Source organism: Lepisosteus platostomus, chromosome 14 (assembly GCF_059453375.1).
Source record: "Lepisosteus platostomus isolate fLepPlt1 chromosome 14, fLepPlt1.hap1, whole genome shotgun sequence".
In the NCBI taxonomy this organism is placed as follows: Eukaryota; Metazoa; Chordata; class Actinopteri; order Semionotiformes; family Lepisosteidae; genus Lepisosteus; species Lepisosteus platostomus.
In genome coordinates, this window is record NC_142624.1 from 3,507,717 (window position 1) to 3,527,361 (window position 19,645).

The 19,645-nt window shown below is 47.5% G+C and overlaps 2 protein-coding genes across 6 annotated transcripts in view; both read right to left on the reverse strand.

The window, feature by feature from the left end:
- Positions 1-529: 529 nt before the first annotated feature.
- On the reverse strand, positions 530-8,472 carry LOC148648734 (uncharacterized). The gene is made up of 4 exons (XM_088606568.1): positions 8,411-8,472; positions 6,264-6,726; positions 5,372-5,776; positions 530-5,164 (listed from the first exon to the last, which is right to left on the reverse strand). Exons 2-4 carry the CDS (start codon positions 6,723-6,725, stop codon positions 1,277-1,279), a joined length of 4,755 nt encoding a protein of 1,584 aa, XP_088462694.1. The 5' UTR covers position 6,726; positions 8,411-8,472; the 3' UTR covers positions 530-1,276.
- Positions 8,473-10,001: 1,529 nt separating this feature from the next.
- The window catches only part of LOC148648735 (uncharacterized), a 29,508-nt gene continuing 19,864 nt past the window's right edge, over positions 10,002-19,645 (reverse strand). For all 5 annotated transcript variants that reach the window (XM_088606582.1, XM_088606584.1, XM_088606583.1 and 2 more), the window contains exons 2-4: positions 16,395-16,857; positions 15,495-15,899; positions 10,002-15,097 (exon numbers count right to left, since the gene is read on the reverse strand). In XM_088606582.1, the coding sequence (XP_088462708.1) occupies positions 11,225-15,097; positions 15,495-15,899; positions 16,395-16,857 (4,741 nt within the window). In that variant the 3' untranslated portion in view covers positions 10,002-11,224. The remainder of the gene's footprint in view (positions 15,098-15,494; positions 15,900-16,394; positions 16,858-19,645) is intronic.

Below are 19,645 nucleotides of genomic sequence, written 5' to 3' on the forward strand. Positions count from 1 at the left end.
GCAAATCAAATATTTTGCTAGTTAACCATTTTTTTAAGTGTACTGTGATTCAGCTCTTGAGTCTTGGAGAATATCTGTACTGAAATGATCCTGACTTTAGAGTTTTCTGTTAATGGCTAAACCATTCCATAATATGTTATTAAACAGCTAATATCACGCAGTATGGGGCAAAAGGCTGAGATGAAAAGAAACTGCATAAGTTATCTTCAAACCCTGTGCATGAGGTTTCTAGGTGCTTGTAAGCTAGGCATCAACACTTCACAAGAAAACAGTGCAAATTCAGAATAAAGTAAGAAGAAAGCCTCCAAGTCAAAAATAGTTACTTTATTAAATGCAACATGATCTTCTATAAAGCAAATAGAAGGAACTTCGAAAAGTGCAATTAATGAGGGATTTAACACCAAACATTAATCATAAATATAATGGTTAGGTCTTGTTTTTATGAAAGGGTAAAACTTTAGTTTCTGGTAATGCAGCTTTTACCCAATTGAATTCTTTATATAAAAAGAAAGGAAACCAAAGCCAAAAGTGAAAGCTTGAACATTTTATTTTAAATCTGAAAGCTGGCCATCTCACTGGCAGTACAGACAAAATCCCCATCAAGCTCTGAGCAGGTAACATGATGGAACAGCTTTTGTGAATCAAGAGTGTAAGAGTAAATTGGGAGGGGGGGAGGAATCAATAATTCTCTTAATAGAGAATGCAACAAGAGAAACTTACCCAGACACCAACACCAGGAGAGACGATAACCAGTTGTCTTTTGTGAATTTAAGTCAAAATGACAATTGACAATGTGGGTAGAATGTCAGTTTGCACTTTCTAAAAAGGGGCAACTACAAATGTTTAGACAATCCCTGCTTGATCTGATAAAGATGTCCTCAAAATTGAGGACTTGTGAATGTATAGACCACAAAGCTGTTTCAAGTCAATCAATAAGAGAAACACCAAAATCAGTGGCAACTACTAGCAGGAATTTAGTCGGGGGGGGGTCTTCATCCTATCAAGTGCTATATCTTGATCACTAATTTTTTAGGTTAGCTTTTCTCCATGACATGCCTTCACAAACATGTCAGGCCCCAAAAATGACCCAAAGTTTCCTAGCTTTGGTCATGGCAGAACTCAAGCCTTTTCCTCCTACATCTGCAGAAGTGGAAAAATGACAACTGCAAAAAAAAAAAAACAACATTCATGTACATGCATATTAAACAGCCTACATGAAGGACTCGGATGTAGGAAAAAGTAATTTGGGTGCGATGTTATTGCATAGCAGTTGCTTTCATGGTAGGCATTTCATGAATTTCATCCTGGGGATAATGTGCAAGTCTCGGACATCATTGTGTTGAAGCAGCCAGCATAGATAGCGCTCTGTTCCCATCCCCCACCCACTTGTGAGCATGGGTTTGACCCGTCTCATATCAACATACCATTTGTAGACCTCTTCGGACACCGTGTGCTGCTTTAGAGCTTCCTGTACCTTCTCGGCAGTGGAGTGCCGTTCACCAAGCCCCAGAGTCTCCCCTAAGCCCAGGAGCAGGTCAGCCGCTTTGGCCTTCTGCTTATTGGTGCCATCAACGTAGGCTTGATAGAAGGGGACACCAAGGTGATCCATCTCGGTCAGCCACACGGCACCGCCAAACTTCTCGATCAGTACCCGCTCCCCTTTACGGGTCAGCTTCCTGCCGAACTGGGGCTGGCCCTCTACCACCCACTCCAGGCATTCTTCCGATGGCATCATGGTGAGGGCTTGGTCCAGTGTCACTCTGGGAAAGCCTTTCAGCCCGCTAAGCTTCTCAAGGAGGCTCTCGGCATGGGATAGGGTCCCAGCAGTCTTGAGAATGAGGTCCGCATGCCTTCGGAGCATGGAGCGAGTCAGGTACGCCACGTATGCTTCTGCTACTCCGATGGCTTTCTCCATGTCCCCCAGCAGTTCACACTCCACATGGTAAAACTGGTTCAGGTGAGTAGCATCAGGATCTTCCCCCCGGAAACTGGGGGACACATAATAGGTTCCTGGCAAACCTTCCTGAAAGCGGAGAAAGTATTCCAGAACAAACTGCATGGAATCTGCCAGATAGATATCTTGTCCGAGCAAGTTCACACGTACTGGCTCTGAATCGGATCCCAGGCCCATGGGAGAGGAGATTGTGTCTGTTGTAATGGGAGTCAAAGCATATGCATACCTGCAGGTGTTGTGGAAGAACTCCACAGTTGCATGGTAGAGGGTGTTCTGTATTCGGAAAAGGTTGCGGTACCACTGGCTTTTGATTGCTGAAATGGCATGCTCTCGGGGGTTCTCCCATGAACGAGGAGGCCTGCTTTGGGTAATCTTGGCCTGGAGGTCCTTCAAGTCCTGGGGGTTGGCAGGTGGCCCATCCACAGAAGATACATGGCCTGTGTAGATGGGGCAGAAATGTGGCTCGGGAGCCTTAGGACCTTGAGAGGGCATGATGAGAGGTACAAGCTTGGCATGGGCATAGTCAATCTCTAACCCCTCGAAGATCAAAGCACAACTCTGGGCTCCAAGGCCCTCCTCCAGCAGCAGGGCCACCGTACGAGCAGCAATTGCCAGCTCAATATAGTCCTCTTCATCCAGGCTGAAGAGGTCACTAGGAAGACGACGTCGAGGTGCCAGCACTGTAAAACCAGGCGAGTTGGGGAAAGGGGTAAGAAAGGCCACGTGGGCATCATCCTCCCACACTCTCCATTGCTTCTTCTCTGCACCTTGCACAATGCGCGAGAACAGATTATCATCTGCGGAATCGCCAAAGAAATGATAGCTGGGGGTAGGAATGGGTGACCTCAGCTTAGCCTGGATCCTTGCCTGGACCTCCTCTAGGTCTGCATCTGTAGCTCGTGGGCCATTCTTGGAAGTGCAGTAGCCTCGATACTGGGGATGGAACTCCTTCTCTTCATGAAGATGTGGCTTCCACTCTGGTTCTAACCCATGCAGTGGGAGCAACTTGACATGGGCTGGTTGATCCGCCTGAGCCTCCGCCATCAGAGCGCACCGGTGAACTGGCATCTGCTGGCACAGCAAGCCAGCCACAGCTCGAGCCCCCAGCATCAGTGCTGTGTACTCTGGCAGAGGCAGATGAAAGATACTGGATTGCCAACTTGGGCTCTTTGAGGTCAGGACAGTGGTGCCAGGAGTCCAGGGATTAGGATGAAGGTAGGCCACCAGATCCTCCGATTCCCAGATTACATTTAAATAATTCTTTGGTCTAAGCACTTCTGCACGTGTGACACCGCCTTTGACCGATCCTACAAACATAACTGCAGCATTGGTTTCAACCACTGCGTCCCCCTTGGAACTGACAGCAATGATGCCTCCGCAAGAGCCTTCCAAACTCTCCCTGAGGACCTCTTTGCAGGCCTCTCTCAAACTGTATCCTTTTAGGTTGTACATGTGGGCCACTTTGCTGGCTACTGTATTTCTCAAAAAAACGTCACCATCTCCTGAGCAGGTCACAGCCACGTTCTCATCTGCATAAATCCCTGCACCCACCACAGCCGTGTCCCCGATCCGTCCCTTCCACTTGCCCACAAGTCCACCAGTAGAGGTAGCAGCTGCCAGTTTCCCCGAGCGGTCAAGGGCTATAGCCCCAACAGTCTGGGGGTGGCTAGGTCTTGTGGTAAGGCCACTCCGTTTTGCTTGGAGCTCCATCCAGCGCAAGTCAGTATGGAAGTATTGCAAATCCACAGGCTTCTCTTTCAGAGTTTCCAAAAAGGATTCAACCCCTCCACCAGAAAGCAGGGCATGGGGGGATTTTTCCATAACCAGACGGGCAGCTTTTACTGGGTTTTTAATGGTCCGCAGACAAGCCACAGATCCTGAGCGCTTTCCACAGCCCTCAATGATGGTTGCTTCCATTTCCTGTTCACCATCCTGGTTGTATACAGAGCCCTTGCCAGCATTGAACAGGAAGCAGTCTTCAAGGGCTGCAACACATTTCTCCACAGCATCAAGACTGCTCCCCCCAGAAAAGAGCACCTGAGCCCCAATTGAGGCAGCGGCTCTCAAGGCAAACTCAATGACCTCCACCACCTCCTGCTTCAACATCATCTCCTCACCCGCTCCTCCATGAATGATCAGGGTACAATTTTGAACTAATTTTGGAGTTGTCCCACTTGGATAAACTTCTTCAATCAGACTCTGGCCTGGAAGGTTAAAATTCTGATTTATATCGCCCCCTTTTTTCTTATCTTCAGAAGAGTCTACTCTTCCTATCTTCTGGAAGGACCCCAGCAGGCTTTCAACAGCACCCATCTGCTCCGTGATGGCATATCTCAGAGCCAGACCCTTCACCAGTATAAGTGCTCCGTTCAGGTTCTTCTGAAGGCTTTCCAGACATTCAACGAAGGTCCCTTTGCCTGAAAGCACCATTCGAACCCGATCTCTCCTTCCCATGTATGAGACTGCAAGCTGATCTGTAGCATAGACATTGCCCACCCCGCATTCCACCCCAACCACAAGGTCTTTACCAGTGAGGTAGACTGAAGGACAGCCAAAGGGTTTGAGGAACTGCTTGAGTCGGCTGCCCTGAGGAAGAGAATTGCGGAGGATGGACAGATGTGGACCAATGCCTTGGCCACTCTTGGTGGCCTTGATGAGCTCTTTGTGCAATTTGAAAGCCTGGTGAAAAAGGCTATAGAGCTCTTCAGGACTGTACTGGACACTGGAAAGCAAAGCCCTCACCAGCTCCCTAGATTGCTTGGTCATGGTGTATGTGGGGTCACATCGGCCATGCTTGTAGTGGCGCATATGGGTTGGCGTGACCAAGAGAAAAGCATCCTCTCCACAGGTCTGCTTAAGTGCCAGCTGCAGGGAGAAGTTGACCCAAGCGTCATATACTCCTCTTTGCCCCCGCAAGGTCGAGAACACATCTGGATAGGAGGAGATCTCAAAGGTGACGATCTTGTGAACAGGTTCTGGTGACAAGGATGATGGGATATCTGGATGGTGTTCGTCTCGTATGGAGAAAATCAGGGGCTTCACTGGAGGGGTCTCAGGTGTCCCTGACTGCAGGTCTAGTCCATCTAATTTAACTGCTTCAGAAAGGTGCCACACACCCTCTGCCACTATTCCTGCCACCATGCCATCCACAGCACTGTGCTCAAAGACCATGCCCGCTGTGCCATCCTTAAAGACCACCACGTTGACCACCTAGGCCCAGGGGAAAGGAAGAACAGATCACTACAAAAGAGCCTTACAGAATAAGATTTGTTCTAAGTCAACTTCTATAAAAAGTTAAATTCAACACCCGTCTTGCTCGAGATGATAGTAGCAACCATTTATCAAGTGATCCCTCCAAGCACAGAATGTTCTTTAAATCAAAAATAAACCACTAAAACTTAGTTCTGCTGGCCATACCTTGTCATAATATCTGAAGTAGTGCCCGCCCTCGCTGCCCTTCCCCAGCTTCAAAGCGTTCAGCGCATCTGCTGGATCGGGTGGAGGGTGGCCGTCTTCCAGCACCAGAGCGACCACCGCACTCTCCAGGACCTCCATCACCTGCGCCACCGCACTCCCGCCTTGCTCCAGCAGGGTGCGCCTCAGGGCGTACCACACCTGCCGCGGCAGGCCAGAGAAGCTGCAGATGGGAACCTGTGTGCTCCTGTCCAGATCTGCATGGCGGAGAACCTCAGACACCTGCCTGTGGATTTCTGGGAGAGGCAGGGGAGAGAGGGAGCCCCCCTCTACCGAGCGGGACAGGATATTCACGGGGAAGACAGCTCCCGCGTGGAACAGTACAGCATGAAGGCTTTGTGGGTACACCTAGAAAGTAACACTCTGGTTAATGCAATTTGAAAATTAACTTTCTATTATGGTTAGACTCCCTCTACTAAGTAGGTTCGATATCAGGAATTAAATGCACATTTGAAGGTTATGCAGCCTTACAGCTCTTTAAACCAAGCAGTTCACTACTCAGATCTTGGATCTGAACCCACAGCCTCCAGGTTTCAGGGTTATGATAGTACTAAGGCCAAGAGCCCTGTCTCAACACCAGGTTTAATGGAGCAACTTTATTCCTCCCCCCACATTTTATTGTTCAAACTCCAAACAGGAAAATAGTGTAAACTACGCCAGACAAGGAATCCACTACGAAAGACCAAATCCAATGTTATATAAATCTAGCCAGCATCAAGTTCTTATTTAAATGAAAAGGAATACCTTTAACTCCTCCCTTATCTTTGTTCAGTAAGAGTTAATTGTGGACAAAAATCAGAAACAAGAACAATACAAATAAAACGCTTTGCCAAACCTTGATCTCGTCTCGGGTTTCTCCAGGCAAGCGGCTGGCAGAGAAGACCTCCGACTGCTGGGTGCGCTCGGTCAGGGCACCTCCTTCGACCAGCCAGGGTTCGCTCCTCAGTTTGGCTACTGCCCACAGCAGGACAGCTGCCCTGTCCACCTGAACCCGATCGCGCCGCTCGGGGCACTGCTGGGCAGCGGAGGAGGACAGTAGCGCAGGGATAGCGGTTGAAGTGGGCAGGGGATCTGGGAGGGAGAGGAGGTAGCTCTTGAACTGCTCCGTCACCCAGTTCTCCTTGCCCGCCACTTGGGTAGCAAAACGGGAATGAATATCCTGCAGTAACCCCTCCTGCTCCTTGAGGGCGCTGCAGTACTGCTGGTACAGCTCAGGCTCCAGGGTTAGCTGCAGCACACGACTGGCTTCCTTCAGGGTGCGCTCCAGATCAGGAACAGGGAAGCTGAGCAGTGCCATCCTGTGGACAGGAGGACCCAGCAGTGTTAGATATTGTACACTGAGGCAGTAGAACTAGATTGTAAACTCATGAGAAGCAGCTTATCAAGAGAACAGCCTATTCAGGAGTTATCAATACTCTAGAAGAGTAATCGCACAGGAAAAAGAACCAGTGCTGTGCAGAAGTATTCAAACCTTCTCACATTTTGTTGCTTTAATGCTTTCAGTTTGACACCAACTGCTACCTCCCAGTATCTTGTATGCACAATGTACTACACACAAACAACTGTGCTTGCAGTCCCCACCCCCAAAGGAGTCTATTAATGCAAAAACTTTCTAATCCTGAGCCCATATATACCCCATCCGTGAGGCTCCTCAGTCAGGTAGTGAACTTCAAGGACACAGGACTTCTGATGCTATGCAAACTTAAGCAATTACATGCTGCAAGTTGAGACTCATTTCAAAAGTGTTCAATGTTCAAAAAGGTGAACTTGTGAAGCTGCAGTTTTAAGCATACAAAGAAAAAAAAACATTCAATAAGCTCAGCTCATGTGAATGGGCAGAGAAATCCTACTGCCAATATGGTTCACTTCTCATTCAATTAATTGGATAAAATGTTACAACTAATAAAGTCCCAATTATCCCATGTGCTAATTGTGCACCCCCCCCCCTCTCAGGGTCTCATGGCAGTATGCTGCATTTTAACAAGATGCTTTTCCTCAGCACCAAGAGCTGATCATACAAGATGGGTATGCCAATTCCTTGAATTCATAAAAGGTACTTCTCATCCTAAAGTATAGGACAGACACCCATTCATCCACCGATGAAGAGCTGCCTCATAGCCCCTATGTCAGTTGACAAGCAGCACTGATCAGGGGAGGATTGAGGACCTACTCCACCTAAGTTAAAGGGATAACTTTCCAACAGCTGGATGGGCCAGATCCAGAACTGAATTTGGCAAGGAAACCACCTAAATTAAATGAGTGGAGTTAACATTTCACCTCATTCCCAAGGGAGGGACAAACACTGATAACAGATGGTACAACAATTATCAGAGCAGAACTTCAAAAGCCTTCAGATTTCAGAAGGCAAGAAGTTCAACAGCCCACAATGTTGATGCTCTCAGGGACACTAAGGAATCTGGATTTATGAAGCCGCTCTTTATAAGCAAGAGGAACGCTAAAAAAAGTTAAATGAAGAAAACGTGAGAACGCGTCTAAGGTGGATTCAGGCTTTGAATTAATTTTACACTGCTTTAAAAAAGGGACTTTGATCTGGTCAGTTCCCCAGTCGGAAGGTGAATGATACCGCAAAACACCGACCTGGAAAATATCCTAGCTCCTACAAAAATACGCATTCCTGCACTGTTCATTTCGTATAGTTTACTAAAATCTACCCGATTATAGTCCCATCTGCTTGATGGAACAAGTGAATGTTACAGTTACAAGGAACAGAACACACTAATATCCAACACAGAGCTAACCAAGTGCTTAAAAAAAGAAACATCAGCACATGAAAGTTCTGCCCTTAATTAAAAGGGAATAGCTGCTAAAGTTGAAGAGTTTGTGACTCCACAGGTTAGTTAGCTCCTGGTACTACCACGGAATCAGCAGGTATTTTGGCGGATAACAATAGGCATTGTGCTCGCCTCCTGACTTCCATAAGAAAAGCGCGACCAAGCCTACCGATCTCGTAAAGTTTCATACCTTACGGCGCTACCGGACAAACCTCACTCGCCAGCCCTCCCAAAATTGTCTCACAACTCCACACAAACTCAGCTACGGGTCTTTATAAGGGCTGCTGCCCGAACCAAAGCGATAGATGGGGGGGAGAGGGTTGTCATGTGTCATGGAAATGTAAGTCGGTTAACACATCTCAATGTGTGTTATCTAAAGGTGTGTTTGTTTCGAAATAATCTATTATGTATGTAAGTGGGTGTGGCGTTTTCTCCGTGAAAAATCCGTAAAATATATAGATATATAGCATCGTTGTGGATCCATATCCCCGCTGTGAGGGATAGGTTAGTATCGCCCACACGGGGAGTTGGAGAAATTAAATCCCAAGATTGTTTTTTTTTTGGGGGGGGAGAGAGGATTCATTGTCGCCAAGTGATATTTGATTTGCCAAAGTGCTTTTCATTCTCCATCCAGCATCAAGTAGTTGAGCTGCCCATGTTCTCACTGAGACTGAAGTACATTGTACCTTATATTGTCTCAGAAGTACCCCAGGCCAATAGAAATAAACGGTCCGTTTCACTGCTGAAGTAACGTAACGTCTTGAAATAATAAGCCATTTTTTTTTCAACACAACTGATTACATTATCCTTTCGAAGTTAAAATGCATTAATCTTATTAATCATTGATTAATTAATCTACTGCCTGTCACCAAAATTCCCCAGACAAAGAGGTGCATTACTGTGCTGAGTACTATGAGTCTAAAAAATGCCTTACTCCTCCACTGGATGCCAGTACTTCCGTAGGTGCTGGGGGAATTTGCACACGTGAATCCTGAAGATGTGAATAGTCATCATCTTTCAGTGCTGAGGTATAGCAAAGAGCAAAAATATCATTTATAGTACACTACACTGGCTCTGAGCCATAGGCCAGAAGCGATATCACCCTGCAACTCACAAGTGGCAGCCCACTGAAGCTCAGCAGGTGTAAGCCTGGTCAGTACCTGCATAGGAGACCTCCTGGGAAAGCTGAGGTTGCTGCTGAAAGAGGTGTTAGTGGGGCCAGTAGGGGGCGCTCACCCTGCAGTCTGTGTGGGTCCTAATAGCCCAGTTTAGTGACGGGGACATTATACTGTAAAAAGGCATAATTCTTCAGATGAAACGTAAAACTGAGGTCCTGACTCTCTGTGGTAATTAAAAATCCCAGGGTGTTTCTTGAAAAGAGTAGAGGTGTTACCCCAGTGTCCTGGCCAAATTTCCCCCAGGCCATTACCAGTCATGGCCTCCTAATAATCCCCCTCTCTGAACTGGCTTCATCACTCTGCTCTCCTCCCCACTGAGAGCTGGTGTGTGGGGAGAGTACTGGTGCATCCAGGTGGGGCTGCACACTGGTGGTGGTGGAGGGGAGTCCCCATTACCTGTAAAGTGCTTTGAGTGGAGTGTCCAGAAAAGCACTGTATAAGTGTAAGCAATTATTCATTATTATTATCATTTAGAGATTCCAATTTGGAAAGGGTTATGATCTTATTTGGGAAAGCTATTTACTATTGCTGGCAATGTGATTTTGTCGTATGAATGAGTCAAAGAAAAACAGATCTTCAGACAGCAAATTAAACCACAAGGCGAATGTTTGAATGTTTTATTGAAGATAAGAAAGTGGGTAGTACAGGCCAAATAAAATCTCTACCTAGCTCAAGCCCTGAGCAGGTGACGTAAATATTTCAAAGGGAAACCGTGCGATTTAACACAAGCTGTGAAGCAAGGTATCAGCAAAGCAAATTAGGAATTCACTCAGGGAAAGCAATAACAAAATTCAAAATGATTTTGGATCAAATGTCTCCAGAGTACTAACACATGATAACTAATATGAAGTAGCAGTGTAAAGATCATAATCACATTCTTCTGCATATTACATTTCTGTTTCATTGGATGTTAGTTAAAGGGCAGGCTGTAACAAGAGAAAAACTTGCCCACACACAGATACAAAAAAGGAGGATGAATTCTCAGTGGTGGCTGGTTTGTTTCAAAATGACGATGGTTGCTGAGGATTTGAGTGTAGACAGAATAGCATAATTTGTTACTTCTGGCAAAACCCTTATGTTTCTCCTGTTAGAATGTGTTTGTGAGGTGGTCTGTCTTAGTGATCATTGCTAGATCTGATAAATCACACACAGTCAAATGGACCTCTACGGAATGTTTCTGTTTTTGTTTGAATGTGGTCTGTTGGTCTTTCTGTGTTGTGTTGTGTTGCATCCACAAGCTTCTGGGTTTACGACATAGTTTCCCAAACACTACAGTAGGTATTTCCTTAAGCAGTTTGCTACAGGCAGCTCAAAAAGGTTATGGAAAGTCATCCAAATGAATGAGAGTCCATTGGGATTTTTCCCAAAACGGGTGTCATCTTTGGGTCAATGTACTGCTAAAAGCTAAACATGGGTGACATAAGGAATCATAAGTAAGGAGAATGTGTTTCAGAACATTTGATGTTCTGATCACAAACAAGTTGATTTCAATGCAGCTGTTAACTAGAAGGGACACAACAAAGCTTGAGTGAAACGTTTAGCCTCTGTCATCAGAGAAATATGTGCTTTTTTTATACATCTGCTCAAAGATCTTTTGCAAGACTTGATAAGTCAGGTTTATTTGCACTAAGGAAAACGGAAGGAGAAAAGAGTATTTAAGCTTCTATCTGAATATTTTAGAATTTCTAAAGAAAACCCTTTAGGGGTTGGTCTAGAAATAGAAGCAAAACATTTTTATGCAAGCTAGCAGCCTACAGGAAAGGCATTGTGCAATAGATGAATAACAAAGACACAATTCGGGGGGGGGGAGTATTGAACGGAGGAGTTCACGGTAAGTATTTCTTGGATTTCATCCTGGGGATAATGTGCAAGTCTCGGACATCATTGTGTTGAAACAGCCAGCATAGATAGCGCTCTGTTCCCATTCCCCACCCACTTGTGAGCAAGGGTTTGACCCTTCGCATGTTGATGTACCAGGTGTATGCATCTTCGGACACCGTGTGGTGCATTAGAGCTTCCTGTACCTTCTCGGCAGTGGTGTGCCGTTCACCAAGCCCCAGAGTCTCCCCTAAGCCCAGGAGCAGGTCAGCCGCTTTGGCCTTCTGCTTATTGGTGCCATCAACGTAGGCTTGATAGAAGGGGACGCCAAGGTGATCCATCTCGGTCAGCCACACGGCACCGCCAAACTTCTCGATCAGTACCCGCTCCCCTTTACGGGTCAGCTTCCTGCCGAACTGGGGCTGGCCCTCTACCACCCACTCCAGGCATTCTTCCGATGGCATCATGGTGAGGGCTTGGTCCAGTGTCACTCTGGGAAAGCCTTTCAGCCCACTAAGCTTCTCAAGGAGGCTCTCGGCATGGGATAGGGTCCCAGCAGTCTTGAGAATGAGGTCCGCATGCCTTCGGAGCATGGAGCGAGTCAGGTACGCCACGTATGCTTCTGCTACTCCGATGGCTTTCTCCATGTCCCCCAGCAGTTCACACTCCACATGGTAAAACTGGTTCAGGTGAGTAGCATCAGGATCTTCTCCCCGGAAACTGGGGGACACATAATAGGTTCCTGGCAAACCTTCCTGAAAGCGGAGAAAGTATTCCAGAACAAACTGCATGGAATCTGCCAGATAGATATCTTGTCCGAGCAAGTTCACACGTACTGGCTCTGAATCGGATCCCAGGCCCATGGGAGAGGAGATTGTGTCTGTTGTAATGGGAGTCAAAGCATATGCATACCTGCAGGTGTTGTGGAAGAACTCCACAGTTGCATGGTAGAGGGTGTTCTGTATTTGGAAAAGGTTGCGGTACCACTGGCTTTTGATTGCTGAAATGGCATGCTCTCGGGGGTTCTCCCATGAACGAGGAGGCCTGCTTTGGGTAATCTTGGCCTGGAGGTCCTTCAAGTCCTGGGGGTTGGCAGGTGGCCCATCCACAGAAGATACATGGCCTGTGTAGATGGGGCAGAAATGTGGCTCGGGAGCCTCAGGACCTTGAGAGGGCATGATGAGAGGTACAAGCTTGGCATGGGCATAGTCAATCTCTAACCCCTCGAAGATCAAAGTACAACTCTGGGCTCCAAGGCCCTCCTCCAGCAGCAGGGCCACCGTACGAGCAGCAAGTGCCAGCTCAATATAGTCCTCTTCATCCAGGCTGAAGAGGTCACTAGGAAGACGACGTCGAGGTGCCAGCACTGTAAAACCAGGCGAGTTGGGGAAAGGGGTAAGAAAGGCCACGTGGGCATCATCCTCCCACACTCTCCATTGCTTCTTCTCTGCACCTTGCACAATGCGTGAGAACAGATTATCATCTGCGGAATCGCCAAAGAAATGATAGCTGGGGGTAGGAATGGGTGACCTCAGCTTAGCCTGGATCCTTGCCTGGACCTCCTCTAGGTCTGCATCTGTAGCTCGTGGGCCATTCTTGGAAGTGCAGTAGCCTCGATACTGGGGATGGAACTCCTTCTCTTCATGAAGATGTGGCTTCCACTCTGGTTCTAACCCATGCAGTGGGAGCAACTTGACATGGGCTGGTTGATCCGCCTGAGCCTCCGCAATCAGAGCACACCGGTGAACTGGCATCTGCTGGCACAGCAAGCCAGCCACAGCTCGAGCCCCCAGCATCAGTGCTGTGTACTCTGGCAGAGGCAGATGAAAGATACTGGATTGCCAACTTGGGCTCTGTGAGGTCAGGACAGTGGTGCCAGGAGTCCAGGGATTAGGATGAAGGTAGGCCACCAGATCCTCCGATTCCCAGATTACATTTAAATAATTCTTTGGTCTAAGCACTTCTGCACGTGTGACACCGCCTTTGACCGATCCTACAAACATTACTGCAGCATTGGTTTCAACCACTGCTTCCCCCTTGGAACTGACAGCAATGATGCCTCCGCAAGAGCCTTCCAAACTCTCCCTGAGGACCTCTTTGCAGGCTTCTCTCAAACTGTATCCTTTTAGGTTGTACATGTGGGCCACTTTGCTGGCTACCGTATTTCTCAAAAAAACGTCACCATCTCCTGAGCAGGTCACAGCCACGTTCTCATCTGCATAAATCCCTGCACCCACCACAGCCGTGTCCCCGATCCGTCCCTTCCATTTGCCCACAAGTCCACCAGTAGAGGTAGCAGCTGCCAGTTTCCCCGAGCGGTCAAGGGCTATAGCCCCAACAGTCTGGGGGTGGCTAGGTTTTGTGGTGAGGCCACTCCGTTTTGCTTGGAGCTCCATCCAGCGTAAGTCCGTATGGAAGTATTGCAAATCCACAGGCTTCTCTTTCAGAGTTTCCAAAAAGGATTCAACCCCTCCACCGGAAAGCAGGGCATGGGGGGATTTTTCCATAACCAGACGGGCAGCTTTTACTGGGTTTTTAATGGTCCGCAGACAAGCCACAGATCCTGAGCGCTTTCCACAGCCCTCAATGATGGTTGCTTCCATTTCCTGTTCACCATCCTGGTTGTATACAGAGCCCTTGCCAGCATTGAACAGGAAGCAGTCTTCAAGGGCTGCAACACATTTCTCCACAGCGTCAAGACTGCTCCCCCCAGAAGAGAGCACCTGAGCCCCAAGTGAGGCAGCGGCTCTCAAGGAAAACTCAATGACCTCCACCACCTCCTGCTTCAACATCATCTTCTCACCAGCTCCTCCATGAATGATCAGGGAAAAATTCGGGACCAGTTTTGGAGTTACTGCAGTTGGACATATTTCCTCAGTTAGATTCTGGCCTGCAAGATTCAATTTCTGATTGATTTCTTCTTCTTTTTTCTCTTCTCTTTCTGTCTTCTGGAAGGACCCCAGCAGGCTTTCAACAGCACCCATCTGCCCAGCGATGGCATATCTCAGAGCCAGACCCTTCACCAGCATAAGTGCTTCTTTCAGGTTCTTCTGAAGGCTTTCCAGACATTCAACGAAGGTCCCTTTCCCTGAAAGCACCATCCGAACCCGATCTCTCCTTCCCATGTAGGAGACAGCAAGCTGATCTGTAGCATAGACATTGCCCACCCCGCATTCCACCCCAACCAAGAGGTCTTTACCAGTGAGGTAGACTGAAGGACAGCCAAAGGGTTCGAGGAACTGCTTGAGTCGGCTGCCCTGAGGAAGAGAATTGCGGAGGATGGCCAAATGTGGACCAATGCCTTGGCCACTCTTGGTGGCCTTGATGAGCTCTTTGTGCTGTTTGAAAGCCTGGTGAAAGAGGCTAAAGAGCTCTTCAGGATTGTGCTGAATACTGGAAAGTAAAGCCTTCACCAGCCCGCTGGACTGCTTGGTCAGGGTGTATGTGGGGTCACATCGGCCATGCTTGTAGTGGCGCATATGGGTTGGCGTGACCAAGAGAAAAGCATCCTGTCCACAGGTCTGCTTAAGTGCCAGCTGCAGGGAGAAGTTGACCCAAGCGTCATATACTCCTCTTTGCCCCCGCAAGGTCGAGAACACATCTGGATAGGAGGAGATCTCAAAGGTGACGATCTTGTGAACAGGTTCTGGTGACAAGGATGATGGGATATCTGGATGGCGTTCTTCTTGTAGGGAGAAAATCAGGGGCTTCACTGGAGGGGTCTCGGGTGTCCCTGACTGCAGCTCAAGTCCATCTAATTTAAGTGCTTCAGAAAGGTGCCACACACCCTCTGCCACTATTCCTGCCACCATGCCATCCACAGCACTGTGCTCAAACACCATGCCTGCTGTGCCATCCTTAAAGACCACCATGTTGACCACCTAGGACCAGAGGAGACGAAGAAAGTTTCATTGGAAAAGGAGAGTTATAAAACACATGCCTTTAAAATGTCTTATTCTGGTCTATGAAGTCTATGTATATAATAGTTTCTATATAAAAAAACTTGAAATGGTTCATGTGAGCCGGCTGAGGTCCCTGCAACCCGCAGGGAGGGCGATGACGTCACCATGCCCAAACTAGCTCCGCTACAATTACATTATGTAAAATTTCAGCTCAAATGACTTTGACACTGCCCCTTTGCAGAGAATGTTTTTCCATCAAATGATGTTGATCTGATCACGAACAACTTTAGAGCTCTGAGAACTAACTGTGTTCACTAACAAAACAACATTATTTTAAGGTGCTCTTATTATTTAATTTGTTTCCTCCTGGCCATACCTTGTCATAATATCTGAAGTAGTGCCCGCCCTCGCTGCCCTTCCCCAGCTTCAAAGCGTTCAGCGCATCTGCTGGATCGGGTGGAGGGTGGCCGTCTTCCAGCACCAGAGCGACCACCGCACTCTCCAGGACCTCCATCACCTGCGCCACCGCACTCCCGCCTTGCTCCAGCAGGGTGCGCCTCAGGGCGTACCACACCCGCCGCTGCAGGCCAGAGAAGCTGCAGATGGGAACCTGTGTGCTCCTGTCCAGATCTGCATGGCGGAGCACCTCAGACACCTGCCTGTGGATTTCTGGGAGAGGCAGGGGAGAGAGGGAGCCCCCCTCTACCGAGCGGGACAGGATATTCACGGGGAAGACAGCTCCCGCGTGGAACAGTACAGCATGAAGGCTTTGTGGGTACACCTAGAGGAACGACAGCATGGAAGATGGAAAATGGAAAATCAGGAGCTTGGAAAGTGAGGTTCTAGATTAAACAGGCTTTTTTATGAAGGTTCAGAGGACAATACATTTCACTTATAGCCAGACTATCCTGTCTACCAAGCAGGTCTGATGCTAGGAACGCCTTTAGTTAATTTTGTATGCCTTTCAAGGTGTCTATAGAGGTGAAATGCACATATTTGTGATATGCTCTTTGCAATCTAAGCTCAACAGCCTTTCCCAAACGTTAACACCATTTTTGCCCGATTTGCATAAATAAGAGCATTTTAAGTATTTTGGGGGGGACTCAAAGTATGTTTGGAATTTTCTAGGGAGAGACTACAATGAGAGCATACAGTATATGAACTGTAGATGGTGCCCCAAAAACCCACTTTTGACTTGTTACTATTACAAGGTATTTTGTGAACGTATCCAATCTAAAACTGTAAATGAACTGAAGCTAAAAACACTTTGCCGAACCTTGATCTCGTCTCGGGTTTCTCCAGGCAAGCGGCTGGCAGAGAAGACCTCCGACTGCTGGGTGCGCTCGGTCAGGGCACCTCCTTCGATCAGCCAGGGTTCGCTCCTCAGTTTGGCCACTGCCCACAGCAAGGCAGCCGCCCTGTCCACCTGAACCCGATCGCGCCTCTCGGGGCACTGCTGGGCAGCGGAGGAGGACAGTAGCGCAGGGATAGCGGTTGAAGTGGGCAGGGGATCTGGGAGGGAGAGGAGACGGGTCTTGAACTGCTCCGTCACCCAGTTCTCCTTGCCCGCCACTTGGGTAGCAAAACGGGAATGAATATCCTGCAGTAACCCCTCCTGCTCCTTGAGGGCGCTGCAGTACTGCAGGTACAGCTCAGGCTCCAGGGTTAGCTGCAGCACACGACTGGCTTCCTTCAGGGTGCGCTCCAGATCAGGAACAGGGAAGCTGAGCAGTGCCATCCTGTGGACAGGAGGACCCAGCGGTGTTAGATATTGTACACTGAGGCAGTAGAACTAGATTGTAAACTCATGGAAAGCGGTTTAATGGGAGAGTCCATTCAGGATAAAAACACATGTAAACAAAAATACTGTGCCTTACAAAAATATTCAGGCACTTTTCATTTTGTTGTTTTAAAGCTTTCAGACACAACTTTGAAGTAGCTGTTAATTTGTTGTATAAACAATGTACTGCACACATTCAAAGCCAAACTTGAAGTAGCTGTTAATTTGTTGTACAAGCAATGTACAGCACACAAACAACACAAAAACCAAAAAAAAAAAACATGCTTGCACGGTTTTCCTTTTAAAGGAAAAGTCATGTCTGCATGGGTATGCTCCTCTTTTGCCCACGAACCCTTCTAATGAGTCCAAAATAAACACCTGTCTGTGAGGCTCCTTGGTCAGGTAGTGAATATCAAGCATCGAAGAATTCTGGCACTGCACACATTTAAGAAATGACGTAAATTACCTACGGGAAAAACCTACATCAATCTTGAAAGTGTATAAAGTTAAAAATGTGAAAGCAGTATGCAGCATCATGTCAGTTAATTCATTTTTGACACAAGCTCAGCCTCTGGGAGCTCACATGATTCTGTCAGAAGCACTCGGACTGTGCTGCCCCTGGTTAACGTCTCATTCAATTAATTAATTGCGTTAAGTCACACAACAACTAAAAAGGCCGTGTAAACGTAACAGTGTCTCGAGGGTGAGATAATTGTGGTGCAATGTGTGGAATGCCCCAAGAGCTTCCTGTTAGCTTTCCTGCCTCTCTTGCTCACTATGACAACATTACTTCTCTCAGGTCTCAGTTTTGTATAGTTCATGTCCAGTCACAAGGTGCTTTTCCTCCACATGACCAGAGTCATTGTACAGAGTCTGTTACAACCAGGATGTCCAAATCCGGAGTGAAATTTAGCCAATTCAATGGGCTGAAATCGAATTTCACCTCTTATAAAGGGTAGAAAAGGAAAGAAATCCTTATTCCCACCATTACTCCATTCATTCCACCACCTCAGTGGTGCCCCTGCACACAGAAAAGTGCTGAAACACTGTTTGTTTTTTGGACTGAAGACAACAAAATGTCGTGGCCCACAGTGCAAAGTTACACAACATTGTCTTGCTCTACCATGAACAAAATGACAGTGTTGCTAATTTCATACCAGATTGTGCTGTATGTTTCCAAAATAAAGTTTCCAAACTTTAGTCCCCATTATGAAATGATTGACGGGACACTTTTGTCTGCCTTGTTTTTATATCCATTTGTCCATTTTCTTACTGCTTCTTTCAAGTCAGGCTCGTGGGGGGGAGCCTGAGTCTATCCCAGCATGCTACAGGCGTAAGGCGGGTTACACCCTGGATGGGAAGCCAGTCCATCTTGGCACCTGTTTGTATACATTCATACCGAACCAATATGAGGAGGTGTGGTACAGTATACAGGTGTGCTGTAGAGCCCCAAGCAGGGTTTGGGTCATCTGTGAGTCCAGATCCATTAACGCAAGCCCATACTGCTGTCCTCTTCCAGCTTTCGAAATCAGGACTTGTTGTCTGAGTTATGCAGAAGTGCCGAACTAAAGAAACTCCCTTCGAAATGATGTCATACTACGGAGCCCGGGAGGGGCCATCAGTAGGGGGGGGGGGAATTATGTCGAGGGAACGATTTATAATTTGTGCGCACGAAATAGCAAAATCGTTCCATCGTTATCTTTAATTCATTGAACGAAATACCGTTTTCTAACTCTTTGCTTCGCGAGGACTGGTCTGGCACTAGCAGTGAAAGAGAGGTGCAGTCCTAACTAGGAGTTCAAGAGTACAGGAGCTACAATGCCCTAATAACTCCCCAAACCAAAATAAAACTTAATCAGTTCATCTCTACCCATTATCCTAATCTCCAGCAGTGTCAGATAGTTAGGCTTTATTGTATGAATATAAAGACACAGTAACGTGTTAACTAGTGTTTGATAGCATTGCTGTAAGGAGATAATGCTGGCGTTTTAGAAACTTTCTATGTGTATGTACGCTGACGTCACCAAGTCCATATGAAGGTGGGTAGCTGCGAGTACTATAAAGTAGTACAAAGCGACACCTTTCGTCAAACTCTTGACATGTACCACGCCCCCTTTTTTCCAGCCAATGGGAGTCAGCGGTGGGTGGATGTCACGCCCCCTTGCCAGCCAATGGCGTGTTGTTATGGGTGCATGCCCCGCCCCCTCGGGAGCCAATGGTGTGTCGTTAAGGGTCGGAACCCCCTGCCTACAGTGAAGAGACGCTGAAGACGCAGTATTCAACAGGGCTCTTTTACAAAGACACAGCCGGGCAACACGAGTCCACAATTTTGGATGGTCTCAATCAGGGGTTCCGAAAAAGAGCATCATACACGACGCAAAGCCGAAAACTGGAGCTCCTGGGTCACATTCACGCAGACCTGTTTTTTCAGGACAAACTACTGCTGAATGGCGTGGACCTGAAAATAAAACTCACGCGCAACAGATATGCTTTCTGCTTAATGAACAACGTCGGAGAACACAAACTGAGCGTACTCTCTGCATCTTTGTGAAAAGAGTCGGAGTGTCACCCGGGATCAGACTGGGACACGCCGAAGCACTCCTGACTGCCAACGCTAAATACCCCATAGACCGCGTACAGATGAAAGTCTTCAGTCTGCCTGCAGGGAGCCGTGTGTGTAACCATGAAAACCTCTTTCTCGGACAGTTACGCAAAGTGGTCATTTTGGGGGTTTGTGGGCAACGCAG

Excerpts from the sequence above, each read along its gene's own strand:
- LOC148648734 (XM_088606568.1), bottom strand. The coding sequence starts at position 6,725 with ATGGCACTGCTCAGCTTCCCTGTTCCTGATCTGGAGCGCACCCTGAAG. Across the intron at positions 5,777-6,263 it reads AAACCCGAGACGAGATCAAG|GTGTACCCACAAAGCCTTCA; the intron begins GTTTGGCAAAGC and ends GTTACTTTCTAG. Across the intron at positions 5,165-5,371 it reads ACTTCAGATATTATGACAAG|GTGGTCAACGTGGTGGTCTT; the intron begins GTATGGCCAGCA and ends CCCTGGGCCTAG.